Source organism: Lathyrus oleraceus, chromosome 4, assembly GCF_024323335.1.
Source record: "Lathyrus oleraceus cultivar Zhongwan6 chromosome 4, CAAS_Psat_ZW6_1.0, whole genome shotgun sequence".
In the NCBI taxonomy this organism is placed as follows: domain Eukaryota; kingdom Viridiplantae; phylum Streptophyta; class Magnoliopsida; order Fabales; family Fabaceae; genus Lathyrus; species Lathyrus oleraceus.
The window spans coordinates 486,933,776-486,959,346 of NC_066582.1; the positions used below are offsets into that span (position 1 = coordinate 486,933,776).

The 25,571-nt window shown below is 34.9% G+C and overlaps 1 protein-coding gene across 1 annotated transcript; it reads right to left on the minus strand.

Annotated features, from left to right (window-relative positions):
• Positions 1–703: 703 nt before the first annotated feature.
• LOC127076492 (homeobox-leucine zipper protein ATHB-15) lies at positions 704–7,631 on the minus strand. The gene is made up of 18 exons (XM_051018158.1): positions 7,099–7,631; positions 6,787–6,946; positions 6,512–6,603; positions 6,311–6,401; positions 6,022–6,117; positions 5,825–5,938; positions 5,646–5,729; positions 5,328–5,483; positions 5,175–5,249; positions 4,903–5,009; positions 4,633–4,825; positions 3,957–4,142; positions 3,791–3,871; positions 3,083–3,217; positions 2,666–2,991; positions 1,880–1,985; positions 1,212–1,361; positions 704–993 (listed from the first exon to the last, which is right to left on the minus strand). Exons 1-18 carry the CDS (start codon positions 7,305–7,307, stop codon positions 847–849), a joined length of 2,508 nt encoding a protein of 835 aa, XP_050874115.1. The 5' UTR covers positions 7,308–7,631; the 3' UTR covers positions 704–846.
• Between the last annotated feature and the right edge of the window lie 17,940 nt (positions 7,632–25,571).

A 25,571-nucleotide genomic window follows, 5' to 3' on the forward strand; every position in this document is an offset into this window, starting at 1 on the left:
AATAATCAGATAAAGTTGAAGTTTCTTTTGAATGGATCACTTGTGAAAAATAAAAGATACTATGGAATTGGCGCAAGCACGCAAATTTAAACTAGGAATCCAAAAGTATGATGATCAAGTTGGTAGTAAGAATTTAACTTTTACTCTAATAAAAGGGTTTAAAAATTTTGAAATTTTTTCAAGATTTTAACAAGTTTTCGAGATCTAGATTGCTTAAAACAATTGTAACAAAAAAGGAAAGTTTATATGCATCTAATGGTGCTACCCTCTTTGTTTTAGCTTTACAAAATAGAAAAAAAATTTAAAAAAATGACTTCTACGAAAATAAATTTTAAAATAAAATATAAAAAAATTAATTCATTTTTTTGAAGTTAAAGTATTAATTTTGACATCCCTAACATAATAAATGTACAATATTAAACATTTAAATATAATTAAAATCATATAATTTTACAAAAAAACAAATCAAAATTGATTTTTATATTATTTAAAATAATTTTAAATTTAAGTAAATTTTTAAAATTTTAATAGAACTATTTAAATCAATCTCTTCAAAAAAATTCTCAACTGAAACAAACATGCCCTTAACTATTTAAATAGAACTATTTAAATCAAATTTCAACAAAAATTTATCCCATGCTCAGATGAGCAAATTATTTCTAAGCGCAAAATATTAGCCGGAGAATGAAGGAAACTGGTAACATACACAAAACACAAATAGTCATATCATATGCAAATCCATGTCTTGAGAGCAAATCCAGTAAAAGAACAAAAAGAAAATAACACAGCATAAATGTCTTGGAGTAAGTATTTTCATCTTAACACACTGATACCAAGAATACAATGTCAAACAAAAGACCAGTTCACAAACATAAAGCAAATACAATGAGCATTCTGTTCATCATTCAGCACCTTCCAAGCAACAACTCTCTCGTATGATACAGGTCGCCCCATGCTTGAGAGACAAATACCACCTTGCAGACATGCAAAACCCTATCATAAATGAATGAGAATGAATTAGTATAGAGCTTGAAAATGCTACCGGTTCTGCTAACACTTCACAGCATACAGCCAATTCAGAGGGAACTTGGTTAGATAAATAAAGTAAAGGATAGAGTTCAATCAGTGCAAAATTAAGGTCTATACCATACATCTGGTTAAAAATAAACCAATTCAATCAGTGCATTTTTAATAAATAAAAAGCTGTAGACCTGTTGAATAATCTGGGGAAACTCTGAAAAGAGTGCTTTTCGACCATGATCATCGAATATTTTCTCTAAAGTTATATCTTGTAATGCAACTAGGGTAGTCTCCAGCATGTCAAGCCCTGCCTGGTTTGAGAAAGTGAACACTGGCATTGCCTGCATAAACAGAAAGTTCAATGAATTTGCTTTCAAAGAAGGTCTAACAAAACAAGATGGGTATATAAAATAATTAAGAGTAAATTGACTCGTAAACATATAGTTAGATCAAGAATCAGACTAGTAAAGCCTCTTTCAAAGTACCTAGTAATGGATCTATAGTCCAAGGCAAAATACAATAAAACATAAATAATTTATGAAGGAAATAAACTTCCGTTTTCATTGTAGCTTTTTCATTAAAAATGTCCGAGTATATCAATGAACCTTCAATTCAAGCCAGACTCAACTCGCACCACCAGACCAAAGTCTACTTGGACCAGAGAATGGAAATCCTTCCCACAAAGTTTATCAACTAAGAGGCAATTCAGGCATTACAGCCTCCTTTTGAAAACCCGTATTCCATAGTCCCAACTAATTTAATATAGTTTTGAATTAAAGATATTAAATGCACAACAGCCAGATAAGATACACGAAATAAAATAAATGTCCTTTGAAATAGAAATCAATTTGAAACATACCTTTAAAGTGCAGCATAATACAGCATCTGAGTGATGCCACAAGGACTTGAGTATAGATTCTTTTCCTTCGTTATTAGATTTAAGCAGCTCCACACCCAAGTAGCATCTATAAAACAAATAACCAGACAACAGCTCAGTGATCAATATACAAGTTTCGGCTTGCTAAAAGAGTAGGCACTTGAACAATAAATCTAACTACGTGATATAAAGAAAGAGGTGATATATAACAATTACAGTACTTTTTTAGAGTTGTTCGGTAATAAATTTTACAAGTTAGAAGGAGCAAAAACATGCAAATCACAACTTTTTAAAACAAACCATTAATCTATGCAAGCAAAGCTATTGAATTTTAAATTGAAGCATTGCATTTAATCTGTCAATAATATTTGATAATGAGTTGCAAGATCAAAGGTTTGCATGTCCGCCAACTAGATAGAAATTTAAAAATAACCAACTACACCAGAGGTCCAGAACTTAGTGATATGTTATGCATCTATTTGCAGAGCTCAGCATCTCGCCTAGCAAGATTCTTTTGGTAATTTTCAATTATTAAAAAGGCTGGACCATCAAAGGACAAGAACAGGCCATAAAGAAAAAGAACATCCCACATTATGGATACAACTCATCAAACCTATCATTGACAAGAGCTCAAATCACTTCATTGAATGAAATAGTATGTAGTGTATGAAGTTTAGTTCTCATTTTTATTAAAATCTTGAAAAATAAGGGTAGCCTTAATATCACATCAAAATATATTTATTACACCAGCCTCGGCAAGATATGTACCGATAACTGTTGCAGATCCAATGAGCAAGGGTTTGCGCCTCAGGAGTTCCTAATGGTGACCTCAGCCCAGCATGTGAACTCAGATGAGACGGAGAAAGTGCTAATGCTACCCTTTGAACTGATGATATAATACTGCGAACATATTGACGTGCCATGCATGCTACATTCTCTTGCATGTGACTTTCAAATGCAAATTCAAATGCTATTGTCATCACAGATCTCACACAACCAGAATTTCCAGCATTATCACTTGAAGCTCGGTTTCCAGTGGGGCCAATGTCAAGGGCAGATGCAAGATCAAGAGTGCGATTAGGGCTGGAAGCTTCCTATAAAATATTCCATTGCTATGAATAAAATATTCTAGTGGAAAGATGAATACTAAAAAACTGAAATAGTTTGGCAATATATGAAGCTTACCTTTCCAGATTCAAGAGGAATGATGCGAAATCCAGAAGGTAGAAGTGGGGCATCATCAGCAAATGAAGCATCAATTGGAGCAAAAATAAGTTCTGCACAGGTGCCAATAGCATTCTCATCCATTCCGCTGCATAGCTACCAAAACAATATGAAATGAAATTGTAAGAAATAGAATCACAAACAAGTATGTACTAGAAACCACCGCATTAAGACGGAAAGCTTCCCCATTCTAATAAAAGCAGGAATTCAAAAGATACTGAGTAAAAGTAGCAAGCTATCCATTCCACAGGTTTGGGGATACAGCATCCCCCCTCACAGATATAATAGAATAAACTGAGCCACACTCACGATTTCAGTTAGTAAGTGCCTACATGGACAATGGTGATGTTTTGATTTCAAACACTGGGAAAGAAAAGAAATAACAACACATCAACAGGACCAGAAGAATGCACCTAAATTCAATTATGCGGTTCCCAGTTTCCCAGTATTATAGTCATCTATAACGACTTAAATCCTAAATTAGTTCAAAACATATAGACACCATAATTACAAGGCTAGGAAATGTGAACCTTATAACATCTACCAAATCTGACAATATAACTATGCAAGTGTTATGAGTAGCATACAAAATAACAAGGAAGCCAGGTCAGCAACATCTAAAAAAGGGTTAAGCCTAGAGCAAACAATATGAGAGAGGAAATAACTTACTTGCAACAGAAACAATTCTCTAGGCATCATTGCGTCTTCAGGAGAATGGGAAACCCCGTCCAACTTAATGACTTCCAAAAACTAGCATGATTAAACTAAAAGTTAGTACATGCAGAATGGTAAAACTATTAACAGTTATACTGCATAATTAACACAAATATATCACCTCCTCATGCTCAATAGTATGAGCTAGCGGGAGTATAACTTGACCCCCATAATTTCCCATGCGAGACCCTGTTAAGCTACAAGGGCCAACTTTAATGGCTGCAGCTGTGTAAGCATCCATGTTATTGTCTGCCCATTCTGATCTATGTTCTCGCAGGAACCTTAGGAGAATGGCTGGAGGCACGTTCTGGACAAAAGAACTGGAACATGTCAATATAGAACTTAATATAACTATTGGATTTGTGTCGCTGAAACAATCTTTTTAACTTAACAGTTCTTCGGGCTCGTGTGTTTTTTCATAGGGAACAGTGGGACAGGCAAAGAACAGAAATAATACAGATACAACAAATAAGTATGTACACTACTTACTTATTGATTAGAAAAATTACTGATCAATCAAATCCTAACATGTACCCCCTCTGAACCATGTATTGTCTAGGCAATTGGAAGTCTCTATTAACGATCAATTAAATTTTATGATTATTTGGCAATAGAACAGATGCTCAACTATTAGTGGAAAGAAAAGGCCACAGAGTAATGTTATGTACTGGGTATTAACAATATAGTAATAATAATATCTGCATGGCCTGTTTAATTGTCTAAAAAAATGTTCAGTTATAGATTTTTATTTATTTATCATTATAAAGAAATTAATAGAAATTGCTAAGCATCTTGACCTGTAATAGCATTGATGCCTTGGCACATAACACTGCATTACTGACAGAAGGGAATCCATTGCCAAAGGAAAGATTCAGACCCATTAATTTTTCAGGCGATGAATTCACTAGAATAGTGACATCATCTACACCATCGTTGCCCATCATTGTCCACCCTTCATCAGTAAACCCATTGAGTGCCTCATTGAAACCCCTGCCAAGAGGAAGATGTGAGATCCCAAATATATTTGCAAAGTGTAAGAACAAAAATCGTGCCCCCTTGGTACTAACCGGCTCAATCTCTGGCTAAGTGCCCGCAGAGCTGCTGGACGTCTACCCCACCCAGAGACATTGGGCTGAGAAACTTCATGAGAGATCTGCCTTAGATGACGTAAGGCCTATATTGAAAAGAGAAGCACTTAATGATGCTATAGCCCTTTCAAAATCACTAGTCATTATTGTTACAATGAAGTCAACAACATCTTTTACAATATAAACTTTAATAGGAACAGAAGAAAAACATATATGCTGATGTTCCATCAGTAAAAGAAAAACAACCATACCGCCATAGTAGTCTTCTGAGCCAGCACTGTTGATGATTCATATAGCGGGCGCAGTACTTCTGGCACACTCCATGGCTAACAATAGAACCAAATACTGAAGTTAATTTGAAGTTAAAAAAATATAATTAATGCAACTAAGTTGAATAAATGTACCTCTAAGTCCATATGATCAACAATGTGAATGATGGAACCACCTCCTTCACAAGGTCTTATCAGGTATCCACTAGGCAGCATGTCTGCTCTAACAAAATGCGGCACAGGAGGCATGCTTGGACCATTTTGAGTATTTTTAAGAGACCTCTCACATATCTAAGGCACACATAAATGATGATTTAGACATATATGTGGGGTAGGGAGACTACAAAAAGTAACAGTAGGACTAGGCCATTGCACAAGAAATGTCAATTACGAACTTGTTATTAACAATAATATCTAATCAAATGTTAGGCCAAAAAATTTAGAGTCACTTGCCACTAGGCTGCCATCTTCTACAACAGAAGTGTAGCGTAACAACCAGAAGTCTCGCGCAGGTGCCAATGTGGTTGGTGCATATAGCTGGTCATCAAAGGCAACAAATAAGCATACACGTTATTGAGTGACAATCATCAATATATAGAATCTTTATCTATGCATTATGAATTTCTCTTTACCTGCATATAAAGCAGCTCAATGGTTCCACCATTTGCAGTGGGCAGCACATTGACAATGTCAACAGCTCGGCAATCGCGAAACCACAAAGGACGGTCTTTGAGGATTTCTGCAACCTGGAGAGAGTATGTTTGACCATGCGAATCATAAACTCAAGTAAGATATTCAATTCTAAAAATAATAAATCTTGACAACTTACCCTAGTGGGTTCAAGTCCCACTAGACCACAAGCTCTTGCTGCCACACCAGTGCAACCATGAGAAATAGCAACGATTCCAATGGAATCCGGACCAGGCTGCACACATCAGCAAATTCAATGAAGAAAGGTGATTTAAAAATAATTACTGAAACATAGATGCTAATGAAGATTATCATAACATTGGATGATAAGTCATCATCCCGTTATGACAATTTTACATTTTTTTAGCATTCTATTTTATAAAATACTAATAACTAATGGGTCAACCAATGAACAGTTGTTATGATACCTTCATTCCAGGCATTTGGACCCACTCAACAGCAGTTCCAGTAGCCTTTGAAAGAAATTCTGCTAAAGTTTCTTCTGCAATGGACAAAAGCCTGAAAAGGAAAAGGATAAATAAGCCAAGATTCCATTAACCATATATATACAAACAAGTAATCACAAACCAGTGTCAGAAATTGACCAAGTACCCATCAATCCCACTCACCCTGCAGGACTTGCATCCCTTGGGGGATGTTGACTAGTCATATTGTGTTGACCACTCGTCACAACTGACTCGCAACTCGTGTCTTTGGTAGCCTGAATATGCAAAGAAAGTAAGGGTGGAAGAACAATTAAGCACAAAACAAATATTTAAACTTTACAAGCATCCCTATCACATACAATAGTCCTCGCTAATTACAAGAGAAAAAATTATCCCGTGTTTCTGAAAAACCACATAAGAATCCTGAAATACACATCCTGAAACAACAAAAATCTTACATTTTGTGTGTTTTGACGAAAATAGCCATTCTCATACACCAGATGAGACACCTGCTTCTGCAACCTATCATTCTCCTCCATCAGCAGCTTATTCATGGCAGTCAACTTCCTATTCACACCTTGCAACCTAAAAGATTCTTTCCTCTGCTTCTCTCTACACCTAATTTCACAAAAACCCAAAACACAACCCCAACAAAATTCAAAAGAATCAACAATACAACACACATAAACATAATTAAAAAAATAGCATATTCAGAAATTCATCATCATCATCATCATCCTAAAAGGTTGCATTAAACAAAACAACGATACCTTCTATTCTGGAACCAAACTTTGATTTGCCTTGGCTCAATATTAGAGAGAATAGGACACTCCCGAATAAGCTGCTGTCTCCGAATTGAACTCGGTTTAGGGCAGTCATGATAAAGCCTCTCGAGAGCTTCAACCTGCTCAGGTGTATAACGGACATACTTTCCATTATCCATTAAATGCTTGTTACCATCCTTGCAGGACATTGCCATAAACAACAACCAAATCCAAACACACCACAAACAAAAAGCACTTTTTCTTCAACTTCAACTTAATTTCTAAAAAAGCAAGCTCCAAACGACACCGTTAGAACCGATCTTCATCCACCGGAGATAGAGTTTATGCTTGATCTGTTAACCATGGTTTTGGAACGGTGAATCTCGTGTGTGATTGTGCATGAAGATGAAACCCTAGTTTTGTGATGTTGTGGTTTTGATTCACTGTATGTATCTGTAGCTGAAGGAGTAATATTTTAAGATGGAAAATGAAATGAAATGAAAGTGCGGAGTTACAGAAGAGAAGAGATTGGTTGGACCAAAATAGCCTTATCTAGCGGCGCGGTTTCCAATATTTATTATTTACTTACCCGAATATATTCTCAGGTTTGTCGTTTTGTCTGCGTAGGAGTATAGTTATTTTTTTTTAAGAAAAAAAACTAATAATTTATTAAATTGATGTATATAGTATTGAAGATTCGAATCTAAAAATTTTTGTTTGTAATAAAACAATGAGGTTGAGGTTGGATGTCAAAATGATTTTATTAAATTAGTTTTATTAATTAATTATTATTAATATAAAGTGATAAAAAAAGATAAAAATTAAAGTAATACATATTTAATAACAAATAATTTTTTTAAATATAGTATTTATTTTAAGACGAAAGGAGTATAAAATTTTATATTAATGTTTCCGACTCCAAAAATGCAAAAAGTGTAAATAAAATGGCCACAAGGATGGGATCTCTTTTTACTACATGTGATTGTTCTAGGTATTAAAAAGAGAAGATTGTGAAATGGGATAGGGGTGTGTCTTGTGTGAGAAGGGAGGGATGGAGGGAAATAAAGAATAGGAAATGGGAAGGGGGTTGAAGGAAGATAATGCGCGGAACAGAGTCTTAAAATGCACAAAAGGGGTTTGCGTTTGCGTGCCTCGATCTAGGACACAATCATCATCCTTTTGCATGCGTCTCACTAATTTTAAACATTAACTCTCTTGTGTACAAAAGAAGACAACTTTATTTAAGGGGAAAAAAAGAAAGGTAACTAGTGGTGTACTATATTTTAAAGTGCATTTTAAATTAAAAATGATTCACTTTTAAAAAATGATGAAGGATAGATAGAAATGGTATAGACTATATTATGAGTATGACAAAATTATTCAACTGTTAATATAAATCATTTTTGTCAACCACGACTTAATATTCAGTCATTTAGGCTTTTCTTTCTGATATGAAATTCACTTTTTTATATATATCAAATTAGATGTTGTTGAATTCACAAGAAATAAACAAAAGCTTATTTATCTATATAAAATTCAATTTTGTTTTAGTTATCTTTTTTACCCCAAATTAAAATTATAAGTCATTTAAAAAAAATTATCTCGAATCATAAATCATTTTATTAAAAAATATCTTAAATTATAAGTCATTTTATCATTTCAATGTAATATTAATGATATTTTTCAATATATCCATTATCATTATTATTTTTTTCTTTTTTAAAATTTTTTAATTTTTCTTTCATGTATAATAAACGAATGACAATGGTGTAAAGTCATGTATAATTTTACTTTCCAATGCAATATTAATTATGTTTTTTTAATGTGAATTGTCCAAAATATTTTATAATTTAAGACGGAGAGAAAAATATAATAAATTATATGTGATTGGATTTATCGAAAATGAAGTTATTTGTCTATGTAAATTTTGTAAGTAAAAGAGTATTTAGAGAAGTGAGTAAAATTTGTGAGTAAAAGAGTATTTTGAATTAAAAAATATAGAATGAATAAAATTTGAATTTTTTATCAAAATAACCCATATTTTCAAAAAAAAACTCAAAATAATCCATATTTTAGATCATTTTTTAAAATAACCCACTTTGAAGAACTGGTGTCAGATGAATTGGCACTTGCTCTCTAAATTAAAGAGGTGGCGCCAATTGGATTGACTTTTGCACATAATGTTGTCAATCCAATCGGCACTTATGTGCTATTTTTAAATGTAGTCGCCAATTGGATTCGCATCATTGTGTATTGTGTAATTTTTTTGGGTTAATAATTAATATGTTATATAAAAGTCAAAATCGAAAATATTAATATTAGGTTGCGTTTACATACGAAAACCAAAAATATTATTATCGTTGACCTGGATGACCCAACCGACCTTCGGTTTCACATCCTCTAGTTACCCTAACGTGTGGCACTAACCCACGTTGTTGATTCACCCCATGTGTTTGAGAATTTAAGGATCCATGAACAACAACACCTGCAACAAATTCCCTAAGAAGTTCAGACAATTCCACGTAGTCATGTGTATGCAATGAAAGCTACCGTCATAGTTGAGTTCGTGACCCATGCCAGAGTAGTTAGGGTATGTTTGAGTAATTAGGGTGCGACCAGGTTGATTGAAGGGTGACATTGGTGTGAATGATAGTTGGGGAAAGGTTGAAATGAGGGTAGTGGTGTTTGGTAGACATTTGGTTGTTACATGTTTTGGTTTTGTGGTGTTTGAGCTTCTTGGCTATAGTAGGAGAGACGGTTGGTGTTAAACGTCGCTGAGTGTTTTTGCTATGGCGGCTATGGTAGGGTGATGTATTGGAGGCATATTGATGTTAGGTGTCTTGATAATGATTTTCTTGTTGGCGGTGATACGGGGTATACTCTTGGTATTGTGGTTGGGTGTTTCACATGTTAAAGTCATAGGTATGTCTGTTTGTGGGCCGGTAATTTTGTTGGATAGAGGGTTATGAGTAACTGGTCTGATAATTTTGTAGGGGTAGATGTTGAAGCTTCTTGGGTGTAAGTGACTTGGCGTGGATCCTACAGGTACATATCCTCGGGGAGAAACTCAAATCCAATTGATTTGTACCAAGCCATATAATTACGAGGCTTTTCTCTCGAAGAGCATCTCCATCAGATGCTTTTATCTCGAATAAATCACTTTCCCTTGGCGGCGATGAAGACGAACAATGTTTGCAATATTACAAGATAATGAGAAAGAGATATGAAAAAATGAATCACACTACACCTCTATCTATACTAAAAATTATACAATACACACTGGTGTCAATTCATTTGGCGATTACATTTAAAAATAACACATAGGCGCCAATTGGATTGGCAACACTAGATGCAGAAGTCAATCCAATTGACGTCACCTCTCTAAATTAGAGAGCAAGCGTCAATTGATCTGGCACATGTGCTTTGACGTTTTTTTTTTAAAAGTGGTATAGTTTGATAATTAATCTAAAATGTGGGCTATTTTAAGAAAAAAAATTAAAATTAGGATATTTGAGTAAAAAATTCATAAAACTTACTATTAAAGAGTATTTCGCGTAAAATATTGAGATTTGAGAACTTTAAGGTTAATCGAATTATAGATGTAACCGAGTTTACATATTACTAGTATTTATATATTACTATAATTTATACCTAATCTAGCTTTTATTTATACATTTTTAGCATTTTAATTTACTTTCGCACATTTATATTTTTGTTCATCCATTTGTGGTAATATTTGTTTTAATTTTAAATTTTAAATTTATCAACTTATAATCTTTAAGGATCAAATTCGAGTAAGTTCTAGATTAATGATAGAAATCCAATTGTTGAAAGTCATAAAATATAATAGATTGACACATCTAATAGTATTATGAAACATAATACTCTAATATCACTTATGACTTTTTGATAAGTGTATCAATAGTGTCGCTATAATAAAAAGATCAAACCCTTAAAGACTCTGTTCGAACAAGTCATCAATTGTGTAATATAAAGGGGTTTCCAGGTTTTTAAACGGAAAACAAATGGTGAGTTTAAACATAAGTAATAAAGATGGTTAGGTTGTGTATTAGAATCCCTTTATCATCGCTTATTGATGTAGGATGCCTTGTATGAATGGTCTTATCTTTATAATCTCACGAATTAACAAAACCGTTATAGTCAGTCCCCCACGAAATAACTTGTTAACCACTACTTAGAGCTTTCTATCCCTAGTCCGCCAACGTAAGCAGGGTTAGGCAATATATAGAACGTTAATTTCATATGCCATTACTCGGGGTCTCATATCCCTATTCAACCAGCGTAAGTAGAATAGTTGTCTTAGGTCTAACACATATGTTAAGGATCAGTAATCCATATGTGTCCAATATCAGATTAACAGAGTATCTCAAATAAATAAAAATTAAGAATAAGCAACAACAGAATAAAATTATAGTTCAAAGGATTCATACAAAGTCAAACTAATATATAATGCCAACAAGATTGGATAAGGTTCATCATCACACAACCTGATCTATATGAGCTTTAGCTACTCGTAATAAAAATTACAATAACATATGAATTCCCTTGAAGGATTGGCCTCCAATGGCTTTAAATGCTCTCAAAATCACCCTTTGATACTGTAAAATCGTGCTTCCAGTGCAAGAATTTGTAACATTTGCCAAACTGCTGAAAATCATCTTAAAAAGCACTCATAACAGGTCAGAACGCATCAGAAAAAGCCCAGAAAACACTTATCGCATGTGTTTTACAAGCATGGTGCACGTAATATAACTCTTTCAACTTTACCGTGCATGCGATGGCATGCGATGGAGCGTGTGATTATTCCAATAGCTGCACCAAAATTCCCAATTTTTCACCAGAATTTTCACCAAGTCTCATTCTTCCATACTTGGTTATTTTTCACTCATTCTTGGGTCTTTCTTCTTCATTTTGACTCATTTTTTGCTCAATTTTTACTGATATTTCACCTAATTCTATGCAATGATGAACTGTCATCACAACCCCAAACTTTAATCTTTACTTGTCCTCAAGCAACTCACCTGCAACTACATATTTCAACAGACAACAAGTCATATAATAACAATTAAACATCACCATATTTTGTCATTACCTGGCCATTGTTCCAGCTTCCAACTTATTTCCGGCAAATTCAAAAAATGTCCTTAACATTGACGAGTACTCAACCTATCTCTCAGCTCACTTTACTCGCTTAATGGATAGGTTTATCACTCAATCGACATACAAAATAAAATATATTTAGCTTGATCATGTTCTAATATAGTTTATCATAGAAATCATAACACACACATAAGAGATCTTTTCAGGTTGTAATTGGGCTTATGTTCGGGTAGAATATGTTTAGGAAAGCAGGTTTAAACCTTTGGAGTTATGTACCTTGTTCTCCTTCTATTGTCGTACCATTTCATTCCTTTTTGTTGGTACTGGAGTTTTGGTCATTTTTCTCTTCTTCTTTTTGAAGAAGAAGTGACTTTTTCCACTTCTTATTTTCTCAATATTTTTGAAATTTTGACCATTTAACTCTAATACCCAAACCCCAAACTTAGAACTTTGCTCACTTCCAAGAGCAACCCCAAACTTAATTTTTTTATTTAACTTTAAGAACCAAAATTCTACCAGACTCCAAAGAGATGGTGGAAATAATGAATCTTTCAAGTCAAATGGTTAAGAGTTGTAGGCTACATCACTGAAAGAAAGAGGTGGCTACAAAGGCTCAAAGTTATAAACAAAAAACTTGCCTCAATGTGTGTCAATCAAACTAGAAAACTTAATCGAACATAGATCAAACCAAATAAAATAAAATTGCATGGATACACTCTAAGAAAGAAAAAGTGAACAATGGAAGAAAGAAAAAGTGAACAACGGAAATATTTTGGCTCAAACCTTACCAAATGAGGTATCTGAAGTTTAAGTACAAGTTCGTTGATTCTTTTCTCTTCCTTTGCCTTCAAGTTGTCAGTTGTTGTTATTATGATCAAGTCCCCTTTTTTTCTTGGATCATTTATTCAATGCTAAAGTTAGAACTTGCAATCTGGAAAAAAAACATAAGCAGCTACAACTAAATTTATTAAGGTCATAGAGATCTTTATGAAAAAATTGATGCTTGAGTAGCTACTTCCTCTTAGGCTAGCCTTGAATTGAAAATAAAAGAAATTATTGCAAAAGAAAAACTAATTTAAAAATTGATGGGTTGTCTCCCATCCAGCACGTCTTTTACGTCAATAGCTTGACGCTCAATGCTCAAAACACATCAAGCGCAAGGGATACCCTTACGCCAGTAAAATAATCCTTTTTTATCCTCTTGAGAACTTCACTACCTTTCTCTTTCAATTGATAGCATATGTCAAGATCCTCCATATATTGTGACCATTGATAGGCATGAAATACCATTTTCTCCTTATTAAACTTCAAAATTAACTCACCCGTCTCCACATCTATTTTTCCTTCCTTGTTGCCAAGAATGGGCACCCAAGAATCACAGACCGTTCCGAATCACTTTTCATGTTGATTACCACAAAGTCTGCAGGGAAGGTCAATCCATCGACATGAACTAGCACATCTTGTGCAATACCAAGCGAACAAGTCACAAATGAGTTAGCCAAAGTTAGCGTCATGTTACTTGGTACAAGCTCTCCTATCTCCAATTCCTTAAATTTGTTCGGTGGCATGACATTGATCTTTCATCCTAGGTCACATAAAGTGTGTGGTATTGTCATCCCCCAATGGTGCAAGTAATGTTGAACTCTTATGAATCATTCATATTTGGTGGAACTTCCTCCCTTTCTATCATCTCCTCTTTTTCAACCATGTTAACATGTTCTCAATTCAACTTCTGTTTTCCACCTTTAAGCAATATCTACATAAACTTAGCAAACTTGAGAGTTAAATCTAAAACTTTATGAAAAAGAGAGACTAACGTGAAGTTGTTTTAACATTTCTTTAAATTTCTCAAACATTACGGCCTCATCCTCTTGTATTGATTTCTTCTTAATTATGGGATATGATAGTTTCATGTATTCTGGTAAATGTGGGTTATAAGTCTGAAATCAGTCTAAGGGGGGGGGGGGGGGGGGGGGGGGGGGGGTTAATTAGACACCTTGAAATTTTCTTGATGTAAGGATTATTTTTCTGGTTTATAATGGTGTTTAGGAAAGTGGTAAAGTGCAGAAAAATAATGACACAGAGATTTATCCTGATTCCCTTCATAATCTGAAGGTACATCCAATCCCCTTTCCAACAAGAAAGAGATTTTCACTATTTGTTTGGACTTGTACAATGACCAACAAAAACCACCAAGAACAAACTCTTGGATTTCCAACAAAGTCCACTTATGAGAACAATCCTCTCAAAGTGACTCTCTTGTTTCTAAACAACAAGGAAACCTTCTTAGTGATAAGAGAACAATCCTCTCTTATGCACCTCTTACTATCAAACAAGTAAGGATAAAACACTCACTATCTTAATTCCACTAATGCTGGAAAAATTAAGATGTGAAGAGCAATAAGTGTATAATTTAAATGGAAGTTTGAATAATTTGGAAATATCTGCACATCAATCAAAGGATTGATCTTCTCCTTTTGGAATAATCAATCTTACAATGTTTATAGAAGTGTTCAAATGATGCATATGAATTTTGGACACTTATCTTTAAAAATAGTAAACAAAGAAAGATTGTGAAAATTAATTTTTTTAAGGAGGTGATTTGCAATCTGAAAAAAATTTGTTTAAATATTCTTCTATGAACCTCTTTAACCAGATGCAAACAACCAATGGATTCCATGGTTCATAGAGAAGAAGCATGAATTGAAAATATGAAAAGTTGCAATTTTTCTACAAAAATTCCCAGTAGTAACCGGTTACCCAAATTGTGTTAACCGGTTACATTAATTGTAACGTTAAGAAAAATTCAAATTTTAAACTGTGTAACCGGTTACCATGAAAGTTTTAACCGGTTACATGCTAACAAAATCTGCCCAGAAATTGAATTTTGTTTCGGGTTAACCGGTTACCCCAAAAGTGTTAACCGGTTACCACTATTGAAAAAAGGAAAAATTGAGAACTTTTAAAATTTGTAACCATTTTGAAATAAATTATAAGTGTACATATCATATTATGCATGCAACAATCAATTGAGCACTTTATATATAAACATTAACTAAGATTAAATTCCAATACCTTTGTGATCAATTTCTCGAGCGACTTTGAGCTATGTATGATTGAAACTTTGTGTAAATTTGCTCTATCGAAGTCTTGATCCATTCTTTGATGTTTGACCCTGTACGTGCATCGTTGTCTTCATCAAAATACTCGAGAAGCCATGTCTTCACATTCTCCCCCTTTTTGATGATGACAACCCGATTCAAAAGGCGATTCTTGAAAGAGTCATCAGACTTGATGTTCTAACACGTTTGCTCCCCCTATGATAATGCTCCCCCTAAATTCTTGATTTATTTGGAGACTTTGAAATTTTGAGTTCCTGCAAGTTTGTTAGATACATACAATATATGCTAGAGAATCTCTTCTCCCCCTTTGTCATTATTGAAAAGGATGGGACAAGACATATTAACAGTTTGGAGATCATGCATATAAAAAGCATACAAAACATCATATAATTAAGAGCCATAATATTGTTAAAACACAACCAAAACACAATAAAACGATTGTTCTTAAACTTTAAACGAACAAGAAATTAAACGATCAAAGTAATAAAAACCGGACAAGAAACAACAAGCAAATATGTTAAACATAGGATTTTTTAAGGACTCTCAAACATTGCATCGATCTCGGTATCATCATCATCTTCATCATTGTCGGGTACAGTTGGTGGTTTAGGAGCATGAGAGAGTTTGGTCATCATTTTCCTAAGGGCTGCCATGCCTAACTGATGCTCCTTATGGTGGCGGTCAAGTTTTTCATCTACGGAACACAGTTTGTTGTAGAGGACCTCATTGGTATAGCCACCTTTAGGAATCGGAGGAGTAGAAGATGAGTGCCCAGCCGATTCTCGATAACGATACATGTCAGATGGTAAGTCATAGCCTATGCCAGTGTTTTTGGTAGCGGAGTCAACATTATCTCATTGGTTTTGACAGTCATCATAAATTAAGGTTCACATTTCACAGCAATTCCACTCTTTTCAATGATGATAGAAATAAAACGACCATATGGAATACCTCCGGATAGCGATTGAAGGTGCGTCAGATGGTGCATGAAAACATAAGCCCAATTGATTTGTATCCCAGATTTGATAGCGTAAAGCAACATAATCTCCATATCACTCAATTGAGAATGATTGGAATCCTTGGGTACCAAAACATATGCAAGAACAAAGTGAAGCATTCGATCACTTACCGATAGGTTTTTAGCCAGCCTGTGGAATCTTGGAGTGAAGGGATTTGATCATCCTAGGATTTCCTCTTGAGAGTATCTTGTAATGTTGAAATAATAGTCCGTACACTTGAAGTCTTTCCAGATTTCAGAATCTCGCTTCATGACATGAGAAATTTCTTCTCCTTCAGATGAAATACCTAAAAAAGATCCCAGTTCTTCCATGCTGAGTTCTATTTCATTCCCTTTCACTTTTACAGTCATAAACATGTTGTCATCCTCATCATAAACAATATTGAAAGTGTGAAAGAACTCTTGTACCAGATCAGGGTAGACAGCACCGTCATTGGAAGCCAAATCGTAAACTTGTTGCTTGATTAACAGAGCTGGAAACACAAAACTCCGACTTGGGAAAGAGGTGAACTTCACATATTTGACCGGCAAGAGAGGGCGGTTGCGGATTCCAAAAGTTAAACAGCGAGCCTTAACGATATTTTCCATTGAAGGATCAAAACTTTCTTCTCCCATCTTCTTCTTACCCTTATTTTGCCTAGAGGAAGCCATTGTTGAGGAGGAGAGTTAGGGTTTTGAAGGGGATTTCTGGATTATGAGAGAAATGATTTTGTGAGTGAGAGATGAGGAGGTAGGGAGTTTATATAGAGTTTAAAGTGAGTGGGTATTGATTTGGAGGGAGTAGTTGGAAGGTTATGTGAGATTTTATGGTTTTTCAATGGAGGAATTTATGTGGGGTTTTATGAGGGTTTAAGAGTGAGTTGAAGAGTGACGAAGATGAAGAGAATCAAAAACACATGCAATGAATATGAGCCACATATATTTAAAAGATATGAATTAAAAAAAATGAAATTTATTTTTAAAAAAAAAAACAGAACAGCAGTGAGGTAACCGGTTACGTTAAACAAAAAGTAACACAGAAGTCAGAAACGCTACTGGTTAACCGGTTAACAGAAATGTGGTAACCGGTTACCTGATAGAAAAAATGCCCCAGAATTCAAATTTGCTACTGGTTAACCGGTTAACAAGGATGTGGTAACCGGTTACTTATTGAAAATTTTGTAAAACACCATTTTTTCTATTCTTTGGTAAGATAATAATGTTTTTGCATACCTTTGCCCTGGTTCATCATAAGACAGGTTATGACGAGTTTATATGTCACCTTCATCCAATATTTCAAGCTCTATTTGAATTTTGTAAACCGGTTCCTTTGCGAGAGGCTTGGTAAAAATGTCGGCCAAGTTTCCAAACTTGATTTCTTTCAAATTGATTGAGTTCTTCTTGCATAGCAATGATCCATTGGTCGTCTCCTAAGGCTTCATCAACTTTGGAAGGTTCAATTTGAGAGAAAAAAACCATGTTTAGGCAAGCATCCTTTAAATTCAATCTTGTTGAGACTCCTTGACTAATGTCACCAAAGTTCTTGTCGATTGGATGGTCTCTATGAGTTCTCCATTCTTTAGGTAGATCATTGATGTTTGCGTCTTGTGGATCTTGTTCTTCATGATGTTCCGGTTGATTTTCATTACTGGATATGAAATCTATCTCTTGAGGTATATCTACTAAATCATCATCATTATCAACAATAATATCCTCCTTGGAGGGGTTAGTTTCATCAAATGATACATGCATAGATTCCTCAATAGTTAAAGTTCTTTTGCTATAAATCCTATAAGCTTTGCTAGAGAGAGAATAACCAAGAAATATACCTTCGGCGGATTTTTCATCGAACTTACCGAGATTATCTTTGTCATTATTGAGGACAAAGCATTTGCATCCGAAGATATGAAAGTAGGCTATGTTCGGTTTTCTTCCCTTGAAAAGTTCATAAGGAGTTTTCTGCAAGATAGGTCTAATATTGACTCGATTACTTACAAAGCATGTCGTGCTTACCGCATCCGCCCAAAAGTATTTTGGAAGATTGGAGTCGCTAAGCATTGTTCTTGCAAGCTCAATGAGAGACCTATTCTTTCTCTCCACCACTCCATTTTGTTGAGGAGTCCTTGGTGCCTAGAAGTTATGAGAGGTTCCATTTTCATCGCAAAATTCTTCAAAGGAAGCATTTTGGAATTCTCCACCATGGTCGCTTCTTATGGAGGCAATGATTAGTGACTTCTCATTTTGGATTTGCTTTGCATACTTCTTAAATGCTTTGAATGCGTCATTTTTCTACACTAAAAAGAGAGTCCAAGTGTATCTAGAGAAATCATCAACAATGACTAAGGCATAAATATTACCTCTGAAGCTCCTTGTTCTTGATGGACCGAATAAGTCCATGTGCAGCAGTTGTAATGGCCTTGAAGTGGTCACTATATTTTTTGATTTGAAAGTTGATTTATGTTGTTTCCCCTTTTGGCACGCATCACAAAGTCTATCTTTGATAAACTTCATCTTGGGCAAACCAATGACGAGGTCATGCTTGATCAACTTATTCAAATGTTCCATATGAATATGTGCGAATCTTTTAGTTTAACCTCATGTGTGACTTCGTCTTCTATCAAGCACTCATCTTTAGTGAACTTGATCTTGAAGCCCTTGTCACATAGTTGGCTAATACTAAGAAGATTGTGCTTTAGTCCTTCGACATAAAGAACATCTTCAATGGATGTGAAAGGTGGTGCACCAACAATGCCTTTACCAAGAATCTTTCCTTTGTTGTTATCTCCATATGTAACAAAACCATTGGCTTTAAGCTTTAGATTTGAAAATTTGTTGATGTCTCCCGTCATATGCTTGGAACACCCACTATCGAGATACCATAAGTTTGATGTGGATTCCAAGCAAGCCTACAAAACAGATTAAGTTTTGTTAGGTACCCAAGTTGCTTTGGGTCCTTCATAATTAGTGCCTTTCTTTACCCATACGTAATGCCCATTAGTAACACTAAAGTTTCTAATATAGCAAGCATTAGGTGTATGGCCTTTAATACCACAATAAAAGCATGTTGGTTCAAAATTACTTCTATACCTAGAAGGATAAGACTTCTTCTTAACAAGGTTTTTCTTTTTAGGATAATTATGAACTATTTTAGGTTTGTTCACTTTCTCTTGGATTGGTTGGTCACTTGCCTTAACAAAGATTGTCTTGTTTGAGCTTGGTTTTGAAAACTTTGAGTAACCAAGCCCACTTTTATCATTTGAATATCTTTGTTGGCTAAGTACACCCTCCAATCCAATTTGTCCTTTTTCGTATCTTTCAAGAACTCTTTTTAGTTGGACAATCTGAAAAGAAAGTGACTCACATTTATTGCATACAAAATTTTGTTTTTGATCACTAATCATCTTTTCTTTTTCAACTTCAAAACCTTTTTCCATTTTCTCAATTTTCTCTTCCAAAACTGAGATTTGTTTCTTTTGAGATGATATAGTTTTATACAAAATTTTGCATTCATTTAATAGTTCATCTATGGCACCTTGCACATCATTATCAAAAAGCGAGAAATCATTACTAACCTCATTTACTTCATCCTCAGAATGGTTTAAGGCCATTAATGCTAGGTTTGCACTTTCATCACTATCTGAGTCGGATGACGAGCTTATTTCGTTATCTTCCCATGCGACATAAGCCTTTTTGTACTTGTTCTCCTTCTTGCTTTTGAATCCACTTTTCTTAGGTAGTTAAGGATAATCTGGTTTTATGTGGCCTTGCTTACCACATTCATAACATGTTACCTCTTGTATTGAAGTGGAAGCTTCTCTTTTCATGAAGTGTTTCTTTCTTTTCGCATAGAAGGAAGGTTTGTCATTCTTACCGAAAAATTTGCCTAGCCTTTTAACAAGTAACAAGAAGTTTTCATCCTCCTCCGGATTGTCTTCTTTCTCAACATCTTTGGAGTCAACTTTCAGAGCGATGCTTTTGGACTTCTTATCTTGATTCTCATGTTTTTCAAGTCTTCCAAGTTCCGTCTCATATTCTTGAAGTTTTCCAAACAATGTAGCGGAAGTCATTGTGGATAGACTTTTCTTTTCTGATATTGCTGTCACTTTTGGTTGCCATTCCCTGGTTAAAGATCTAAGCACTTTAAGATTCAATTCATCATTACTTAAAGTCTTACCTATAGCTTTTAGATGATTTGTCAAGTGCACAAATCTTTTCTATAAGTCAAGGATGGATTCTCCGGACTGCATTCTGAACAACTCGTATTCTTGACTCAAGGTATTTAATCTTGATCTTTTAACTTCGGCAGTTCCTTCATGAGTTTCTACCAAGGTATCCCATATTTGTTTTGCCGTTGTGCATGCCGAAATGCGAAAGAATTCATCCATGCTGAGTGCACTTTGAAGAAGATTTTTTGCCTTTTTATCATAGAGGGCCTTCTTCTTATCATCATCATCCCATGAAGTTTTAGGCTTTGATGAACCAACACCGTTAACAACCGTTGTAGGAATAAAAGGACCATTTTGGACAGCATCCCATATTTCTTCTCCTTGTGCTTCTAAATGAGCCTTCATCCGAATTTTCCAGAAGTCAAAATATTCACCACAGAATAGTGAAGGCTTGTTATTGCTACCACCATCTCTGAAGACTAGATTATTATTTGCGGAAGCCATTTTGGATCGTCTAGGAACGGGTTACCTATAACCTGCTCTGATACCAATTGTAAGTCTGAAATCAGTCTAAGAGGGGGGGGGGGGGGGTGAATTAGACACCTTGAAATTTTCTTGATGTAAGGATTATTTTTCTGGTTTATAATGGTGTTTAGGAAAGTGGTAAAGTGCAGAAAAATAATGACACAGAGATTTATCCTGGTTCCCTTCACAATCCGAAGGTACATCCAGTCCCCTTTCCAACAAGAAAGAGATTTCCACTATTTGTTTGGACTTGTACAATGACCAACAAAGACCACCAAGAACAAACTCTTGGATTTCCAACAAAGTTCACTTATGAGAACAATCCTCTCAAAGTGACTCTCTTGTTTCTAAACAACAAGGAAACCTTCTTAGTGATAAGAGAACAATCCTCTCCTATGCACCTCTTACTATCAAACAAGTAAGGATAAAACACTCACTATCTTAATTCCACTAATGCTGGAAAAATTAAGATGTGAAGAGCAATAAGTGTATAATTTAAATGGAAGTTTGAATAATCTGGAAATATATGCACATCAATCAAAGGATTGATCTTCTCCTTTTGGAATAATCAATCTTACAATGTTTATAGAAGTGTTCAAATGATGCATATGAATTTTGGACACTTATCTTTGAAAATAGTAAACAAAGAAAGATTGTGAAAATTAATTTTTTTAAGGAGGTGATTTGCAATCTGAAAATTTTTTGTTTAAATATTCTTCTATGAACCTCTTTAACCAGATGCAAACAACCAATGGATGCCATGGTTCATAGAGAAGAAGCATGAATTGAAAATATGAAAAGTTGCAATTTTTCTACAAAAATTCCCAGTAGTAACCGGTTACCCAAATTGTGTTAACCGGTTACATTAATTGTAACGTTAAGAAAAATTCAAATTTTAAACTGTGTAACCGGTTACCATGAAAGTGTTAACCGATTACATGCTAACAAAATCTGCCCAGAAATTGAATTTTGTTTCGGGTTAATCGGTTACCCCAAAAGTGTTAACTGTAACACCCCAATAAAATAAAATAATTATTTAAATTAAGTTAATAGTATATTATTAATTTAATCAAATAATTGGGTTATTTTATTATTGGATTATTATTATTATTATTTTGGAATAATAATTATTGGAAAATATATAAGTTGGAATAAGGAAAAAGAGTTTTCATTTTGTAAAAGGGTTTTACGTGAAAACTGAGAAGCTGCAGAGAAGAGGAGAAAGGGGCAAAGAGGAAGAACCAGAGAGCAAAGGTTGGAGAAGAGCTTGGAGCTTAGAGATTTTGCCGGATTAACTCAGGTAAGGGGGGTTTATCGTCGTTTAATGGGTATTATGGATTAGCATGTACTGGGTAGTGATAAGCCATGGAATTGACCCTAATTGGGATTGCGAATGCTGAAAAATTATGTTGGATAAATTGTGGTTAGGCTGTAATTGAATTTGTGTTTGAGTTAGTTGTGAATTTCCGAACGTATAGCTTTTTACGGAATTGGAATCGGAGGTCCGGAAGTCCTCCAACGGCGGAAAATGCGGAGAATTCTGCATTCTGCCTTGAGTTAGCGCAGGAACAGCTTCTGTCTTGCGTTAACCGGTTAACCCAGGGTGTTAACCGGTTAACACTGTGTTGAATTGTGTAAATTGCTGTTTTGTCTGCGTTAACCGGTTAACCCAGGGTGTTAACCGGTTAACACTGTTGTGATTGCTGAGATATTGCTGTTTGTGCTGCGTTAACCGGTTAACCCAGGGCGTTAACCGGTTAACACTGTTAAGTTTTGGGACAGGAAGCGTGTTTGTGCTGCGTTAACCGGTTAACCCAGGGCGTTAACCGGTTAACGCTGTTGCAGAGAGGAAAAAGTGTTAATTAAAATGTTGTATGCCTGATTGATGGTTGCCTATACCCGTGTGTGATATAGTAGGGATTATTTCCCGCTGTTTTGAGCAGTATCGGTATTAGTAGAGTGTGCTAATACTGTGATTGAATTAATTGACATGATATGATGTTTTGATACATGTGTTGATGATGTGTAATGGTATGCATAATATTGTGAATGTATATGTTATGCATGTGTTGTGAATGGACTGTTTTATGGCTTAGAGTGTGAGCATATGTCCATTGTGGATTTTGTTGTGATGTTGCATTGCTAGATGATTAGCATGCATATTGTGGCCTTTATGGTGGTAGCTAATTCCCGTGGTGAGGAATTAGTGATGTTAGTCGTTTTGGACTGTTATTGATGTTTGCATGCTAGGTGAATTAGCGTGCATAGCATGGCCCTTGGGGTGGTAGCTAATTCCCATAGTGAGGAATTAGTGATGTGAGTCACTAGGTCTCAAATGAGTGGGACTAGTGAGCTTGGTAGCCGTACCTGGATTGGTCGGTGAAGTTGAACTATATGTTCAAGAATAGTCGGTACCGCATGCATGGAGTCTCATTGCATAAATTTTGTATGGCGTATAATATGAATGGATGTATTCCAGTATTATACGTGTGTTGTGTGGTTGTGTTGGCATTGAGTATGAGTATGAAGTGTGTTGGTGTTGAATATGATATTTGAGTTGATGTGTCGATATTAAATAAGTGATATGATTAGGGTGATTAATGTGTTATTTACTTAACGATACATGAGATTTTATAATGCTTGTTATATCGATTGAGGAACTCACCCTTACAACTTTATTTTCAGGTAACGAGCAGTGATTGAGTAGAAGCTAGTCCTTGGAGTCTAGTATAGTTCCTTAGAGGGTCGTGCTCTGATAGATGTAACATCGGGACGGGATGTTTTACTTATTTTCATTGACGATTGTTGAATAAGTTTACATGTATTGTGTTACATGTTTTATACTGATGTTGGATTTTATTCCGCTGCGAACTATGCAAATGTTTTATTTGATTAAATAAATGAGCATGACAGGATAATTTGGAACATGGTGTGAAATAATTGTGTGACACCCTTAAATTGCATATTTACTCTGAATCGCATTGTGTTATTTTAATTAAATATTGGGGTATTTTTAGAAGGGTGTTACATTAACCGGTTACCACTATTGAAAAAAGGAAAAATTGAGAACTTTTAAAAGCTGTAACCATTTTGAAATAAATTCTAAGTGTCCATATCATATTATGAATGCAACAATCAATTGAACACTTTATATATAAACATTAACTAAGATTAAATTCCAATACCTTTGTGATCAATTTCTCGAGCGACTTTGAGCTATGTATGATTGAAAGTTTGTATGAATTTGCTCTATTGAAGTCTTGATCCATTCTTTGATGATTGACCCTGTACGTGCATCATTGTCTTCATCAAAATACTCGAGAAGCCATGTCTTCACATGGGTTTGGTTCATTCAAAATTTGATCTTTGGTTCTCTTCCAAGGAGAATTTTTATCAATTAAGTCATCAAGGGTTACTCTTATTTCCTCTTCCTCGCCTTGATTTATATTTTCCTCCTTTTCACTTTCACCTACCTTTTCCTTAATTTCGTCATCTCGAACTTTTTATATTTTCTCCTTTCTAGTAACCAACCCAAAATCCGCTTCCACAACTTAACAAGTTTCATTCTTGGGATTATCAACAATTTTCTTGGTGAATCCTCCAATTGAGCTAGGTAAGACTTCTATTTGTCTAAATAATTGGCCAATCCGAGTCTCCAAATTCTTGATTGACGCATGATAGTTTCTAGCCAATATTTCATGGTTCGTATTTGCCTGCTCTAAACCAATCTGAGTGGCCTTGATGAAATTTTGTAAAGTCTATTCCAATTGTGAAGGATTCTTTTGGAAGTTGGAAGCTTGTTGGGTTTGTTGCATGGCTTGGTTAGCACTTTGGTTTTTATTGTTACTCCAACGAAAATTCAGATGATCTTTCCATCCCGGATTGTAGGTATTCAAATAAGGGTTATTTTTCTGAAAATTTGCAAATTGGGCCTCTTCACTTACACCTTCCAACGAACACCTTTCGTTTTCATGTCCACCTCCACAAAAGTTACACTCAAGTGCTTGTACTTGTCTCACGTTAGCTTTATTTAAGCAGTCTTCAGCTAACTGCTTATTTAACAATTCAATTTGAGCTAATAATGCAGTATGAGTATCAATAATTAACATACCTTTGGGCGTGCCACTAGTTTCAAGCTTAACCGACCTTTCACTTTTATAATGATACTCATTCATCCACATCTTTTCAATGAGGTCATTTACATGTGGTTCAGTCATTTGTCTAATGGTTCCTCCCGCTGAAGCATCTAGCAACATATGTGTTTGACTCTTGAGGCCTTTAATAAAATTTTGCATATGCTCCATATTGTTCATATTATGTTTGGGGCATTTGCATAGTAGTAACCTGAATCTCTCCCAAGAGTCATACAGTGACTCGGTGTCTTGTTGCTCAAAGTTGACAATCTCAGCTCTCCTCTCAGTAAACTGACTAGTGGTGAAAAACCTTTCCAAGTACTTGTCCTCTAGCTCCTTCCATGTTTGAATGGTTCCATTTAGAAGGCATAATAACCAATATTTATCCCTTCTAATGAGTGAGAAACCAAACAAT